This window comes from Sminthopsis crassicaudata, chromosome 5 (assembly GCF_048593235.1).
Source record: "Sminthopsis crassicaudata isolate SCR6 chromosome 5, ASM4859323v1, whole genome shotgun sequence".
Lineage (NCBI taxonomy): Eukaryota > Metazoa > Chordata > Mammalia > Dasyuromorphia > Dasyuridae > Sminthopsis > Sminthopsis crassicaudata.
In genome coordinates this window covers 98880707-98897075 of record NC_133621.1, presented here as the reverse complement: position 1 = coordinate 98897075, position 16369 = coordinate 98880707, and the positions used below count along the sequence as shown (strand labels likewise).

Genomic DNA, 16369 nt, shown 5'->3' with positions numbered 1-16369 from the left:
GGTCATCTACCTCAGAGCCAGGGGGCTTCAGAAAGGGCTGAGGAACACTCATTATAGTGTTCCCTGTCCAACAACTCCAAAAGAAATGCCAGGAGAAGAATAGAGGTCTGTACAAAATGTTTGTCAGTCTGATCAAGGCATTCTAGTGTTAGTCATGAGGACTTGTGGAAGATCATGGCAAAATTTGATTGCCTGAAGAAGTTCATCAGTATTATATGTCAGTTTTATGATGGCATGCTTGCCTGGGTTCTGGATAATGGAAGATGCTTCATACTTTCCCAATAACTAATAAAGGAAAGCAGATCTGTATAGTTACTTCTAAGGCTTTTAACATGTTTTCATTGATGTTGTTGATCACATTCAAAGAGGATAAAAAAAAGCATGATCAATTGTCACATTGACAGTAAATTATTTAACTTGAAAGGACTACAAGCCAAGAATAAAGTGGAGGGAGAGTTGGTGTATGATTTTCTGTTCAGGATGAGTGTACTCAATGTAGCATCTGAGGCTGAGAAGCAATGAATTGTGGATTAATCCTCTGTTTCTTGTCCTAATTTTGGTCTAACAATTAATAACAAAAAACCCAGGTTTTCTACCAATCGGCACCATACTATCCACACATGGAACTATCAGTTACACTATAGCAAGTGGAGAAATTTAGAATTCTATGGATAAATTCATTTACCATTGTAGTATATTTTCTAAGAATGTACAGATAGATAATGAAATTGATACCTGCATTGCCAGAACTAGTTGAGTGTTTGAGAAGAAAAGTCCAGGAGAGAAGGACTAAACTGCTTAACAAGCTGAAGGTCTACAAAGCCATCATGATGACCTCATTGTTGTATGCCTGTAAAACCTGGAGATTATACCAGCACCTGCCAAAATACTGAATTGCTTTCATTTGAATTGTCTTAGAAATATTCTGACAATTTCCTGGCAAGATGATGTACTAGATAGCCAGATACTTTTTCAAGCAGAACTGCCACACATTCAAATTCTACTTCAGGGAGCACAATTCCAATGGGCTGGCCAATTTGTCCAAATGCCAAAAGAACTTTTTCCTAAAGGTTTGTTTTGTGGAGAAGTCATACAAGGCAAACTCTCAAATTGAAGTCAAAATAATCATATAAGGAGACTCTCAAGGTTTGAAGAACTTTCGAATGAATTGTGAGACACTGGTAACACTGCACATGTGCCCACATCAAAGAAGGTGATGCACTCTATGAATGAAGCAGAATTGCAATAACTTAAAAGAAACATGAGATGCACAAATTAGAGACTTCTCCACTTCAAATGTTCATATGTACTATTTGTGCATAACCTGTGGTAGAGCCTTCTGAGCTTATATTGGTCTGATCAATCACAGTGAGATATGCTGCATTTTCACTCCAATAGAGTGATGTTATTTTTGTTCTCTTTGAGCATAAAAGACCACAAAACCACTTGTTCATATACAGACACACATGCACACATGTATATACACACACATACACATGTACATACAACACACATGCACATATATGCATATGTGTGTATAAATATAGAGGGAGTTCATATTCCTTTCTATTATTAATGTCTTATCTTTTGGTTCATTTGCTTGTGCTCAACATCTTTTAACTGAGTTTTCTTCCTCTTGTGATCTTTGTTATTCCTCTATCATTCACTTTGTGACTCCTTTCCCTTTGACAGAAATTTTCTTGAAAGCTCAATCTCAAAGCTATCTGAGTTTTTTTGCATGCTTCCTCAATCCCTACTCTTAAGTGATTCTTTAAGGGACAGAACTGGTCACAGATGTATACCAGAGTACTTTCCTTTAAACCTGCTAGAGCCCAACATATGTTGGTGCTCTGTCTCAGTTCCTTTTTTCCTCAATTTAGGGCTGAGCAATATTACAGTATAGCAAGCTGCTTGCTGTCTTTGCAGGCAGAGTAAGTTTCTGGCTTTTATCTTTCCACAATTCAGGGAAAAAAGTAATGCTAATTAAGTCCTGTTGCGAATGCATGAGTTACCTTATACAGCCATGCCAGAGTATGGTAGCCTGGGGTGGGGGTGGGGTTGGGATGGGGAAAAGTTGCTGAGTGAGCCTCTTAGGGATTAGCCTCTGCTGTCATTTCATTGAGTTATTACTTTATTAGGGTTCTTTGTGTTTTAGATTATAGAGACAACTGAAAATACCTTATCTCTTACATATAGTTCCTATTTTGGAGAGATTTATGAGGATTGGAGAAAAGTATTTAGCCCTCTATTTGTTGATTATGTTACCCAGAAGTCCTGCTTTTTCTATTTCTATCATCAGCTCAAAATAGTACTTAAGAAGATCAAAGATGGGAAAGTGAATGGATTATAGAAGAGCTCATATTGAATGCTGCACAATTGTGATGCTCATTGGTGGACTAATATATATTTCATTTAAAGAAGATACTAAAAGTGTAGGTGTGGGAATCTTGAACTTTATTAGTACTGAAAAAGCAACCACAGACCATTAGAAATTAATCATCTATATTTCTACTCTCTCATTTATACAAAATCTTTCTGAGAATCACCTATATAGTAATTGAGAACATCCTTACTCAAATAAATAAACTATGAATCACACCTTTATTATTTCAAACTGATTGAAAGACTAGAGAATGTTAAGATTCCATTGAATTCATTATTTGTTAATTATGAAAAAAAAATTTGATTTAGTTGAATAAAATGCCTCTATCTAGGCCTTTTTAAAACAAGGTAACTCCCATGTATAAATTTGTGAAAATATATCCTTTAAAGTCTCTCCTTTGAGGAAATCTTTAAAAAATTTTTTTCTTTTTTTTATTTGAAAAAACAAAGTAAGAAAAAAAAGGAAAACAGAAAAAAATACAAAACAAAATAAAGTAAAACAAAAGAGAACATTGTCATATGACCAGCAGAACATCAGGGAGGATTCAAAATATATAACAGCAAATTACCAGATCAAGAAAGTATATATATTAGTAGAAGAAAGTATATTCACAAGTGACCATATTTTCTTTACTCCTATGAAAACTGTTCTTTGGTTCTCTGTTGCTCACCTTATTTACTTTATTCTTTTTTTCTCTCTCTCAACCCCCTCCCCAGTCCCCAAGCAAGCTACATTTAAGAAGAGATTGATGTATACATATATAGATATATAGATACATACATACCCCACACCCACTCCACATACACATGCTGGGCCTGATGTGAGAAAGACTCATTTTCCTGAATTCAAATCTGACCTCAGAGACTTACTAGCTATGTGATCCTGGGCAAGTCACTTAACCCTGTTTGCCTCAGTTTCCTCATATGTAAAGTGAGCTAGAGAAGCAAATGACAAACCACTCCAGCATCTTTGTCAAGAAAACCATAATAGAGGTCTTGAAGAGTTGGACAGGAACATCAACAACCGGGTCTAAAGTCCTTGGCCTCCAGGAAAAAATACCTTATCAGTCTCCCTTCAATTGAAGGCGTAGTCAATGAAAAGGAGTCAACACCCATTCTGAAGTCCTGAGTTTCATTCTTATCAAGACCTAATTGAGTCAATCAAATTTAGGAAGGAAACCTGAACACTTGAAACTAAGATTATGTTGGTGACCAAACTAAGAGCTTAAATATCTTATATATGTGTGCTTATGCCTATGTGAAATTAATATGTGAATAACTTTGAAAGGATATACAAAGAACTCCGATGCAAACACCACATGATGGTAGGTACCAAATGCTGGGGTCCCATCACATGAAGAATTCTCAATGGTCAGGATCTTTGGCAAAAGGCAGGTTTATTTGGGAAGAGGTTACAGGAAAATGATGGGATAGAACAGGCACCAGGAACGGTAAATATGAAACAAAGTAGGAGAGCATATAAAAGACAAATTCCTTAGTGGAATTCACAATTACCCAGTAGATAGGGAGTATCTCATAAGGCTGAGGTATGTCCTTGGGTGGCAGGTAAACCCTAAAAGAGTTAGTTAGCTATAAAGAGGAGAAGTGGAGTTGAGAAGCAAAGTAGTTAGAAGAGATACCACTTGGCCTGAGAAATGGAGTAAGTGGGAAAGATAACACCTGGCAGAGTGCTGGGGGCAGAGACTAATCCAATAGAAAGCAGTAGTGAAACCTTGGACCATAAATTATTTTATAGGGAAAATTTAGCCTTAGGGATTTGACAAAATTTGAATTTCTGACTGGATTACCTCCATGAAATGGGATCATAAAACTAAACTGATCTGGATTATCAATGCTTTCTTCCAGACTGTCCCAGGAAATAATTTTTAATTCTTTAATTTCTCTGTGCCAACCACACCCATCATTCAGGACCTAAAGGTGATTAGGGAGGAGTGAAATATTCCTTTACCTTTTCCCATTTTCCATTCATTTGTATATGGGACCAAAAATTATCTTGAAGTTGGAAAAAACTGGGTTTTTTGCTGAGAGGAAAGCCCCTAGAGTATTTCTGAATTGGTAGTGTTTGGCATTTGGCATTTGAACAGATATTATAAGGGTTTTGATCCTAAATTCGATAGAAGTTTCGAATTGAGACTCTACTTTTGGTGATTATGAAATTGGTGTTAAAAAATAGACTTCATGTCTTGTGGGCACAAAAGGACTAACTAATTTGCTTTAAAAAAAAAAAAAAAAAAAACAAAAAAAAACCTCTTTAAAAGAGCTGTACTCCAGATAGAAAATCTCTGCTTATAAAAATGAAAAATCCATCCAGATCCTCAATTCTGAAAACTACCAAACTAATCAATGGGAAGGAAAACAAGAGTTTTTCTTTAAATATAAAAGCACTGCCTCTGGATTTTAAGCTTAAAAAAGTTACAAGGGAAAGTCCACTTCTCTCCCTTTTACAGGAAGATATAGCACTTCAGCTGATGATTTTAATGGAAGATAAAAATTAGAAGCAGAAAAAACCTATTCAACCCTTTCATCTAGTGGGTTCGTGTTTGGCAGAAACCATGGAAACCAACAGAAAACTTTCCCAAAGACCTGCCCAAAACCAAGCAAGTGAATCGGGGGTATTCTTAGTTGGATCATCACGTTAACATCTCTGGAACACATCTTTGATATCAAAGGTGTGAGTTGCCTGTCCCTGTATGTACCCTGACCTAAGTATTCCTTATATGTGTGCACCTCCATACATGTTTTTTAGGTGTAGTTTATCTTTTTCACTGATGGTGTGTGTTTGTAAAAGAATATTCTTTGGTTTTATGGGGGAATTATTCTAGTAATGTTTTTCTTATGAGGCTAATTCAGTAACGGTCTTTGTTCACTACTACCTAGTGAAAATCAACACATTAGTAGGGGATAATTAGCTAAGATTTGAGGGAAAGTGATCTCCGAGAACCTGAACTTGGAATGGCCTATAAGAGAGACCTAATTGTGGGTGGAGTATTATCTAATTCTTGCAAGTGCAAAAACTTGCAAGTAGTTTATTAGCAGCTTGAGGTGAGTGCTGGTTTTCAACTTTGAAATTCAAATTCAACACTTTACATTATATATAATAAGTATTTAACCAATGCATTTGGTAAATTGACTTGTTTATTGAATATGATAGGTAGTAGGAATGAAAAGTAAGGGAGTGCATTAAAGACTTGGGAAGGAGTTTGGAACTTGAGATACTTGAAGGCAGAAAGTCTTTTTGCTTGTACTGTATTTGCAATTCCTATTGCTTAACCCAGATCTGGCACCTAGTAAGTGCTGAATAAATGCCAATTGACTAGATATCTTTCGAAAGAAATACAGCATTTGGTGATAAAGGATAACGACTGAAGATAACAAGTCCCCATCCACTTCTTCCGGGGTAATATGACACCAGACAAAGCATTTACTGTTTATGGCCTAGAGACTCTCCTTAAGAAGATTTGGATTTGATCTAAGGTCCCTTCCATTTATAGTTCTCTTCTTCTTCTTCTTTTTTTTTTTATGACACGCTAGGTTTTCTTTTTTGGCGGGGTGGAGATGCCCCAAACTGAATCGGTTCTTGCTTCTCCGTGTGTATGTGTGTGTTGGGGGGGGGGGGGAAGGGAGGGTGGTTGTGTGAGAAAAACTCCTTCCTAATTCTCTCCTCCAAATCTTCAGTAACTAAAAAGGTCATACTCACCTCCACGCCACTAAGGGGCCAGCAGAGTGCATGCTTCTAGCAATTCTAAATTTTAAATTCGCTAGCCCCGGGGGCTTTTGGGGTGGAGTCCTGCTACTCAGGATCTGCTAAGTGGGAAGCCACTTAATGACCTATTTTGAACTCATATCTCTGATCTGGAGACTTCACCCCCAGGGAAATAGGGTCTGGTTATTTAACCGACCTTCCTCATTTCACTTTCTCAAGCGCCTCCTCCCTCCCCCAAGAATGTGGATTTGTCCTAAGCGTGTGTGTTAGAGGCGGGCTGGTGGGGAGCGAGAAGAGACCCGGTTAGTGCTGAGAAGGAGGTCTATGTCCCTTCTCCTCGTAGTCTCGTCCAGGAGCAGGAGATGGGCGGGAATTCTTGGGGAGTTGGGTGGAAGAGGGCTTGAGGCAGAGGAGTTTAAAAGAACAGCTGGTAGGAACAGCTGGTTTGGACTTAAAGACCAAGTCGGGGGTAAGCGCTCGATCTGCTCATCCCGCCCCCAGCCCGACTTTGGCCCGCACAAACCCGAAGGGGGGGGGAGGTGAGCATCGGGCTGGAATGGGGGAATTGGGACTGTGAGTCAGATCTCTGGCAGCTGTGCGTCTGGGAAGGAGGAGGGGGCCGCCGTGGGGGGGTGGGGGGGTGTTGGGAAGGTCAGGAAATGACATCAGCTGAGCGTGTTTTGGGAGGGCTGGTCGGTTTCTGACTCCGTAGCCGGCGGGGAGGTTTGCTGGGGTGTGTGTGTGTGGGGGAGAGGACCGTTCTCTGCTTTCCCCCGCCCTGGGCGTGCTCAGGGCCCCTTCCTGGGGGAGTTTCCTGCCCTTCCATCCCCCCGGGCCAGCCTAGCCACCCCAGTTCTCCCCGCCTCCTCCCCTCGAGCTCTCCCCGCCCCCTCTCTGGGCCGCTCCTTGTATGGTCTCCCAGCCTCTCTCTCTCCCCGCCCCCCCGGCCTCCCTCCAGCTAGAAGCAGCTCGGGACACCCGGACTCCCGGAGTCACAGCTGTACTGGACGCAGCACTGACGACTATTCTTCCGGACGGGTCGCGTAGACCGGCAGAGCTCCGCGGTGAGAAAGGAGTGGGGGTGGGGGGCAGGCAGGCAGCGGCCGAAATGTAAAGTGGGGGTGGGGGCTGCGGGCATTTCCCAGTCTGGGCTGGAGGTCCCGGACCCTGCGGGGGAGCCATCCATTCATCCATGTGTCGATCTTTACCTTCTGGGGCTCCGAGTAACTCTGGCCCTTCCTCCAGCACAGCCTCCTCATGGCGGCCCCCCGCCCCCCACCCGTGATCTCCGTTTCTGTCTCGGCGCCCGCCTTCTATGCCCCGCAGAAGAAGTTTGCCCCCGTCGTGGCCCCCAAACCAAAAGTGAACCCTTTCCGGGCCGGGGCTACGGAGAACCCCCCAGGGGCCGGGGCCCAGAGGGCCCAGATGGGCAAAGTGGGCGAGATTCCACCCCCACCCCCGGAAGGTAAGGATTTGGGGGAGATGTCTGCAAGTCGAGGGGGGCAGGGGTTCGAGGAGCTTGTATGAATAATGGTGGGGAGGTGGGGGGGCAGGCGTAGCCCCATTCCTGAGCAGATGTTCTTACCTCATCTTGGAGCCGTGGCCCCAAGCCAGGACTCCTGGGTCCGTTTCAAATTCCTTGCCTGGGGGTGAGAGAGAATGAATGTGGGACAAGTCTCTGAATTTTCTTCCTAAACTGAAAGGGGGAGTGAGTTTCCCTTCTCTGAAGGACTTCCTGAAGTAAACCCCCTTAATGTGAAGAGTCCTTTCCCTTCTGCTGGGATCCCCAAGACTTCAGAGGCCTGTACAGGATGCCAAGTAATCAACCTTGGGTCTTCCCTTCCAGGCCCTCCTAGAGAGAAACAGTTCTCTGGAGTTTGGGTTTTAGTGAGAGAACTTGGAGGGCCTTTTTTAATGGACTTCTTTTCTCCACGTCTAGATTTCCCCCTGCCACCACCTCCCTTGCTTCCTGGGGATGATGGAGACGCTTCTCTGGGAGGGCCATTCCCACCACCCCCTCCTCCATTTGAGGAACCATTCCCCCCTGCTCCAGAAGAAGAGACATTCCCTTCCCCTCCACCTCCTGTTGAAGAAGTGGGGGTTGACCCTCCAGCACCAACTCTGCAGGTAAGTGAAGGGAAAGGAGAACTGGGGTGAAATTGATACTCCATAAAAGGGCTAGAAGACCTATTGTTTCTACATGACTTCCTCCAGTTATGGGCAGGGAAATATTCGGTGGGGGGAGGGAATTGTGTATGAAATTTCCACATAATCCTATAAATTATATAGGAGTAAAAAATCCTTGGGGAGGGGGAGTCTTTAAACTTAATGCATGATATATAAAGAAATCTAGCTGGATCCTCAAACTCTTTATTCTTCAGCCCAGAGGAAAGGTGAGCAGCATTGACCTGGAGATGGACTCTCTGTCCTCCCTGTTGGATGACATGACCCGGAATGACCCCTTCAAGCCCAGGGTGAGGGATGGGCTAGGGAGAGGGGGGAGGTCAGAAACTTGTATGTGTATGTATATGTGTATGTATATGTGTAAATGTGGGGGCAGTGTCTTTGTAGATACACAAAGTGAACCTAAGGAGGAAGAGGTATGATTGGATAAACAATGTCATCCTCTCACCCAATTTTCCCCTTATCTTCCTTATCTTTTAGGTTTCATCTGGATCTGTACCTCCCCCTGCCGGCCCCCGATTCTCTCCCAAACCAAGTGTCCCACCTGCAGCTTCAAGCACAGCACCTCTTCCTCCTTGGTTGGCTCCTACTGGACCTCCTCAGTCTCGCTCTGTATCTGTGGCTAAGACCTTCGTCACACAGCCTCAAGGTCCCCCAACTCCAGCTCCCCCAGCTCCAGCTCCTCAAGCTCCCCCAGCTCCAGCTCCAGCTCCAGCTCCAGCTCCAGCTCCAGCTCCAGCTCCTCCAGTTCCAGCTCCTCCATTGGCATCAGCCCTGCCATCTTCAGTTCCACCCCCAGCTCCAGCCCCAAACACGATCTCAATCCCAGCCCCTACTCCTACTCCTAAGTTTAATGCTGTGGCCCCCAAATTCACTCCTGTAACACCTAAGTTTAGTCCTCCAGCACCTGGAGGTCCCCCTCATAAGAAGGGGGGTCCTTCACTCCCCACAAGTACAGGATCCCCTCAACAGCCTCAGCCTCCCAGCTTCACCTATGCTCAACAGAGAGAGAAGCCCCGTGTTCAGGAGAAGCAACGTCCAGTGCCCCCTCCTGCCCAGGACCAGGTGAGGGGGAACTAGAAGGGTGAAAAAAAGTAGAAAAGGAGAGGCTAAGAATAAAATCAGGGAGGCTAAAGTTGGAGTATGAGAGGATGTATTTCTGCTTAGAGTGGTGGGGTAAAGGGAAGAAGGGAAACAGCACCCCCAGAGGAGGGACCTGGAAGGGTGTTTGGGTGGGGCAGGGTTGAGAATGGGTAGTAAAATCACTAAATTTTAGAGAAGGCCTGAATGGTTAGTGTTTTAGTCGGGCTGTTCTGTACTGTGGCCTTCCAAACTTAATTTACTCTGTGCTGGGTCTCAAGACTAGATCACTAGGTCAACATTTAGATACTTTCCCATTTAGTCTTTTAAGTTCATACCCTTTAACCTTGGGAAGATGAGGGAGTCTAATCAACTGACTTTCCCTTATCAGCTGTCCACATTATTTCCTGAGAAGTCATTACTCATTTGGTGGGGGTTGGCCTTGGGCTTTGGGAGCTTTCTAGCAATAGCGTCATTAACATAATATATCATCAGATTTTATTAAGTACCTACTATGGTAGAGTAATGTTCCAGGTTCTAGAAATTGTTAAGAAATATGGGCTATCCTTGAGGCTTCTCATCTAGTTGGGAAGAACAGGATGTATACATAAACATACTTAGCTCATGCTACATTCTGTTATGTGCCAGATAGTATGGAAAATAAATCCAGAATGGAGAGATTCCCCAGGACTGAGACATTTGGAAAAGAAGTAGAACCAGAGTTTGGCCTTGAAGAATAGGAAGGAAGGAAGTAGAAAGGAAAAGTGAGGGCATCCTGAACTCTAGGGAGTGGGAATATAGGGCATAATGAATAGTGATAGAAAGTAGAAGTAGGAATGTGTGTGCAATGTTACAAGAATCAGTTGGGTTTCAATCTAGCTAGATTGGAGAGTTACTATTCTTGAGGAGTAGCCTTGAGGAAATAAGTTTGGAACATTTAGTTGGCAACTAATGAGATATTCAGCCTATCGAACATTTTTCTGTAGGCAATGGGAAAGTTTTTGATATGTACAAAATAGGATCTGGAAGATATTGGAAGGATAGAATGTGGGGAGAGACTTGTTAGGAGACTGTTGTGCTAGTCCAGGATTGAGTTACCTGGGAGTGGCAGTAAGATGGCTGTAAGAAAGTAAGATGAAGGTGAAGATGAAGGAGAATTGATAAATCCAGGTAAATAGTTGTGGGAGGAATCGGAGGGATGACTTCAGGACTTTTAGTTTAGGTGACTGGAGAATGAAAGCATTGTTGACAGATGGGAGTAAATGAGAAGATCTGCTTTAGGGAAAAGTTTAAGTTATGAGTCAGGAGTACGATTATGAAAATTGTCCACTTGGAAGTTAAAAATGAGATTGAAGTAAAATGAGAAGAGTCTGAGAAACCAGACTTTGAAGAATACCCACGTTGAAGGGGGGGGATAGGAGGCAGGGTAACCTGTAAAGGAGACTGTCATGGCTCAAAGAGAAATGACTAACAAAGGCAAGGAAGCTAGAGAAAAGCTTCAAGAAATATGGGCTTGTCCACAGTGTTGAAGAAGTTAGGGAAAATGAACTGAGGAAAGGTCAGGAGATTTCTTCACTATAAGGTTATGTGTGATCTTCAGCTGTTTCAATAGAGTGGTGCAGACACATAAGAACTGAAGAACTGATCAAATGGTGGAAGAAGTAAATTTGACTCGATGCCTTTGGAAAGTCAATAGTGAAAATTTGTTAAGATATTACTAGGTAAAAAAGATAGTGAAAATAGATATTGAAAGGGAGGGAACTGGAAAAACTGCTGGATGTGTGGATTCATTCTGGCTCTGCTGCTTATTACCTGACCTTGGTAATATCTTAAGCTTTCTGAGCCACAAATTCCTCATGTGTAAAATTGCAGGGGGGGGCAGGGGGGCGGGGCGTGTGGAATTGTTCTTGCTAAAATGAGGAGATTAATAGTAGATTGTTTTAAGACCAAAGATGGCTATGGAAAAGAGGTCTATTTCTTTTTTTGAGACAAGTGGTAAAGAGAAGATAAAGATTAAAAAAAATAGTATTAAGAATAGTGTGGCTTTGGAAATGTTTGGAGATAAGTGAATATGAGGAAACTTGAGCTCTCTTCATAAAGTAGGGGATGAAGTCATCCATTGGGAGTAAAGGGGTGGTGAAATGGAATGGAGATTGGGGGCTTGAAGAGTGGGAAAAGGTTTTGCAATAGAAAAGGAGAAAATGCAGTAGATCCAGAGAGCTGAATAACAACTGCTGAACAGCATTTGTATCCAATTGAAGTTAGAGTCCATGAATTTGTAGCAAAGTCAGCACTCTTTTCTTTAGTAGTGTCCAGCAAATGGTAATATGATCTAGGATGCTAGTGTGGTCTGGACTAATTCGCCTTTTCCCAAGTGTGCTGAGGCTTTCCTATGGATAGTTTTTCTGGGGAAAAGCTAAATAATAATTGTCTATAATATCTCCTCCATATCTCCCTCCACAAGTGCTTTGGATTCAGTTCATGGCCCTTAGAAGTCCTTATTCCAACATAGGGCCCTGAGATTCCCGGTGTGAGAATTCATAAGTGGGATGGCTAAGGGGGCCCATAGGCAGCATTTTGGGTTTAACCTGATCTTCCTGCCCTGTGTTATATTTCTATGCTGGCAGGGTTACTCAGCAGCAGTTGGGACGGGTAGGTGTGCCTCTGGTGTATATGTTATTTGGAGATGGGGGCTATGCATGTGCTATAGGGGTATATGTATTTATGTATTCCGTGAGGCTTCTGTGTTTGGGTTGTAAATTTTTTTTTCTGGTTCTGGGAATCTTTGAGTATCTTCCCTTATCATCCCAGCCATTAGATGTTACCAAAGTTACCTGAACCTGAGAGTTTTCACATAACTATTTTTTTTTAATCCACCTAAATTTTAGTTTTGTATTGATTTCCACGTACTTAGTTTTAAAATTGTCATAAATGGTGTCTGGAGTCTTTTGCCTTCTATATGAGGCTTAAGAGAAAGAGCCCTGATCTGGACAATGGAAATGCCGGTTCAGCCCCAGCTGTGCCATTCTGTGACTTTGGGCAAATTGATATACCTCTGGGTCTCAGTTTCCTTAACCTGTAAAATGTTGCAGCTACATTAATTTCTCAGGTCCCTTCCACCTCTAGAATGCTATTATCTCTGGCTCTGGTGTGTCTGTAATGTGTATGTCTAGTGCTATAGTGATCTAAGCAATGTATGTGGCCTTTATCTGCACAAGTCTTATTCCTCACTGTCTGTGATACTTTGCATATAGATGATTTTGGGGAAAAGGGATTAAAATGTGTCTAGGGTAAGTATGGGTAGTTGGAACCTGCTTCCTTCCTCCTTGATAGATGTGGAGTAGGGGTGGTATGGGGAATGAGGGGCTTTAGTAATCAGGACAAAACCTTTTGGCGCAGTGGGTGGAGGGACAGATTGTGAGACATCTGGGGAAGACTAAAATGAAGGCCATGCTAACAGAAATGCTGAGAAAAACCAAGACTTTTGGGGTTCTAGGTACGCCCTCCTGGGGCCCCAGGACCTCTGACTCTTCGGGAGGTCGAAGAGCTAGAACAATTGACACAGCAGCTAATGAAGGACATGGAGCAGCCATCCAGTAACAAACCCCCTACCAATGGTGAGACTCGAGTTCCCCTCCCCACCCTCTTCCCAATAAGATCTTAAACAGGAAAGGGATCCAGGTCACTACCATACCACCATGTTCCCTACCTCTATCGCTAGCCAGCCTTTCTCCTGATTGTGGTGACTGGCACCTTTTGGCTCCTTCTCCCACGTCCTTCCTGCCATTTCTATTATCCCAGTGTTCCCCTCCTTCTTCCCCCCAGAGTATTGTGGTCAGTGCCACCAGCCCCTGGTACGCTCCCAGCCTGCAGTCCGAGCACTTGGGCGTCTATTCCATGTGACGTGTTTCACATGTCACCAGTGTGAGCAGCAGCTTCAGGGACAGCAGTTCTATAGCCTTGAAGGGGCACCTTACTGTGAGAAGTGCTATGAGGTGAGGAAGACACATGGGGAAACCTAGGACACAGTTTGGGGAGACACAAGGGGAGGTTGCATCCCATCTCTGGGGAGGTTGGTTCCAGACCTTTGTGACCCTTATTTAAGTCAAAAACTATTCATAAAGCATTTAGTAAATGTTTCTTGCTATCTTTCTCTGTTCTACAAAAACCCAGAACACCTTGGAGAAGTGTAGCACATGTGGAGAGCCGATCACTGAGCGCATGCTGAGAGCCACAGGCCGGGCCTTTCATCCCCAATGCTTTACCTGTGTGGTCTGTGCCTGCCCTCTGGAAGGGACCTCCTTCATTGTGGACCAAGCCAACCGGCCCCACTGTGTCCCTGATTATCACCGGTGAGCCATGACTCTTGATCTTGAAATAATCAGCCTTGCCTACCCCCTCACAATAGGGCCTGGGTTTTTTGTTGACTTGGTGCATTTCACAAGCAATTCTTTATTTCCAGTTTTTCTCATGTCAGGAGGGGCCCAGTTAACCTGCCTTTGTCCATTTTATAAGTTTTTTGTTTTTCAGTCATGTCAACTCTTGGTGACCTCCTTTAGGGTTTTCTTGGCAAAGACACTGGAATGGCTTGCCATTTCCCCCTCTATCTTATTTTATAGCTGAGTTAACTGAGGCAAATAGACTTGCCAAAAGTCACACAGCTATAAGGCCTTATTTGAAGGTGATTCTTCCTGTCTTCAGGACCCGAAATGCAGGATCTAGTTGCCACCCTCTCCCCTCCTTCCCCTTTAAACAATACATTGGAATATATTGGCTTGCTTTTTGCTGCTTCATCAATCCTTCTCTTCCTGGATCTTTGGGATCCATATATTATACTCCTCTTGTCTGCATATGTAGTTTTTAACGAAGGTTCCCAATTTATGCAAAGCTTGTGTCCTGAGAGCTCCTTTTCAGAGCATTGTTTGACTTGGGATGCAATTTTCTGTAGAAACAATGAATTATATATATATAGTAGTTACATTCCCAGGCCAGCCCACAAAAGCTTCTTTCTCTCACGTACTTCTCATTTGTAACAATGTTCCAAGGAAATGACCTTGCGTTTCAATGTTTCTCCTTTTTTTTGCAGCCAGGGCACTGGGGACTTGTGTAACTCCTAGCTCAGCCAAGGGTTGGAGGAGTATGGTTGAAGAGAAATAACTAGGCAGATCTAGCTCCCAGGGCAGGAATTAAATGTGAGAATCCTGCCTGGATGGTGATGTCTGTGGTGACCTTTGAGTGGGGCCTTAGAAAGTCATCTACTGATAGCATTTATGTAACACTTACTATGTGTGGCACTGTGCTAAACACAGAAGATGATCCCTATTTTATAGATGAAGAAACTGAGGAAGAGGTTAAGGATCTCAGAGCTAGTTTCTAAGATTCTTTGGATTTGGGTCTTGACTTCAAGGCTCCTCCATTCGCTGTGCCACAGAGCTTCCCTATAAAAAGGAGACTTTGCTTTTTTGAATGACCTTATTTTGTATTGCCTCAGTTGAACTCCCATCTTTTCTGCTCTAGCATCTCATCCTTTTCTCCTTCCTTTGACACCCCCCAATTCCACCTGACACTGATACCTATTTCTCTTTCTTTCCTTACCCTCCACAGGCAGTATGCCCCACGCTGCTCTGTTTGTGCCGAGCCCATAATGCCTGAACCTGGCCGAGATGAGACTGTTCGAGTGGTAGCTCTTGACAAAAACTTCCACATGAAATGTTACAAGTGTGAGGTCAGAACAATTTCCCATTCCCCCATCCTGCCAAGTTTCCATATCTTGCATTGGTGGTGAGGGGATGACATTACAATTAGAAACCAAAGGTGGTTGTAAAAAATCCCAGTCTGTAGAATGTTCAGAGATTGTTCAGAAAAAAAACTGGGGTGTGGGTCATTCCCTTTTCACCTCAAGATTTTTCTTGGCGTGTAGTGAAGTGGGTGATCTTGAGTTTATAATCCTGGATTTAGGGATCATTTATCCTAAAGGATTTAGGAAAACAGACTATTGGCAGGTGAGGCTTTTTAAAAGATTTGAAAAGGTAAGGTGGGGGAGGATGGAAAGAAGGGAGGAGCTTGGAGCAGAGAAGAGGAAGTAAAAGGGTGGTGAGAAGTGGGGGAAGGGGAAAGGAAGTAGAAGGATGGTAATCTGCTGACTACAAGTGAATAGAGAGATAGGGAATTGTTTACACTGGGATGATGTGGGCTTCATCTTGTCCCTTCTAACAGGATTGTGGGAAACCCCTGTCAATTGAGGCTGATGAGAATGGTTGCTTTCCACTGGATGGACACGTACTGTGTCGTAACTGCCACACAACCCGGGCCCAGACATGAGGGTGAACTCATTGATGAAAATCTTGAAGACCCAGGATCTACTCCAGATCAGAGAACTACCTACTTTTGGATCAAGTCTTCCTTCACCTCAATTCATCCTCATTCCCCACCCTGAAGCCACAAGAAAATTTACAGCTAGTCTTAAATGCTTGTCCCTTTTCAGTTTTAGGGGGACAGGAAGATGATGGAAAGCAGCAGAACCCAAGACCAATCCCTTCATTTTCAATATCCCTTTCCCAACTTGGTATGGGACCACCTGTTTGTCTTCCAGGCTTCACAGCATCCTTTTTGTACCCTTCTCTCTATCCTTTTCCTTTTTGGGGAGCTTGACAGCTTGGGCAGCATTACTGCTTTTGCTCTTACACTGAAGCTGTTGGCTGGCTTACTCCCAGCAACCTTTGTACTCTGTTGAGGGGCTTGAGGAGAAGCTGTGCCCTGGCTCTATCCCAGAGGCTGGACTGGTAGCACCTTTTTTGGACCACGCGTTGTGGAACTCTGGCCACAATTACAAATAAAGTATTCACCCCTACAGCTCCCAAGAATTCAGTGTGATCTATTCTCTAAAGGCTAAGGGAGGGGGCAGCAGGCCCTATTAGCATGATAAAAGGGTAGATATATCAGTTGGCACTGGGACCTCCAAATCCATCTATTAGCCCCTTTTTGCTGTTGCCCATAAAT

At 43.4% G+C, this 16369-nt stretch overlaps 1 protein-coding gene across 2 annotated transcripts; it reads left to right on the top strand.

Moving 5' to 3' along the window:
• Positions 1 to 6192: 6192 nt before the first annotated feature.
• ZYX (zyxin) lies at positions 6193 to 16222 on the top strand. Of its 2 annotated transcripts, none has more exons than XM_074267665.1 (11): positions 6193 to 6408; positions 7065 to 7170; positions 7357 to 7571; positions 8046 to 8233; positions 8488 to 8580; positions 8771 to 9355; positions 12867 to 12987; positions 13196 to 13365; positions 13544 to 13722; positions 14975 to 15095; positions 15587 to 16222. In XM_074267665.1, the coding sequence occupies exons 3-11, from the start codon at positions 7364 to 7366 to the stop codon at positions 15689 to 15691; spliced, it is 1770 nt and encodes a 589-aa protein (XP_074123766.1). In that variant the 5' UTR covers positions 6193 to 6408; positions 7065 to 7170; positions 7357 to 7363; the 3' UTR covers positions 15692 to 16222. The 2 variants fall into 2 exon arrangements, with proteins under 2 accessions (XP_074123766.1, XP_074123765.1); XM_074267664.1 differs by having other exon boundaries at positions 6384 to 6575; positions 7352 to 7571.
• Positions 16223 to 16369: the final 147 nt, after the last annotated feature.

Excerpts from the sequence above, each read along its gene's own strand:
- ZYX (XM_074267665.1), top strand. The coding sequence starts at position 7,364 with ATGGCGGCCCCCCGCCCCCCACCCGTGATCTCCGTTTCTGTCTCGGCG. Across the intron at positions 8,234-8,487 it reads CTCCAGCACCAACTCTGCAG|CCCAGAGGAAAGGTGAGCAG; the intron begins GTAAGTGAAGGG and ends TTTATTCTTCAG. Across the intron at positions 12,988-13,195 it reads TAACAAACCCCCTACCAATG|AGTATTGTGGTCAGTGCCAC; the intron begins GTGAGACTCGAG and ends TCTTCCCCCCAG.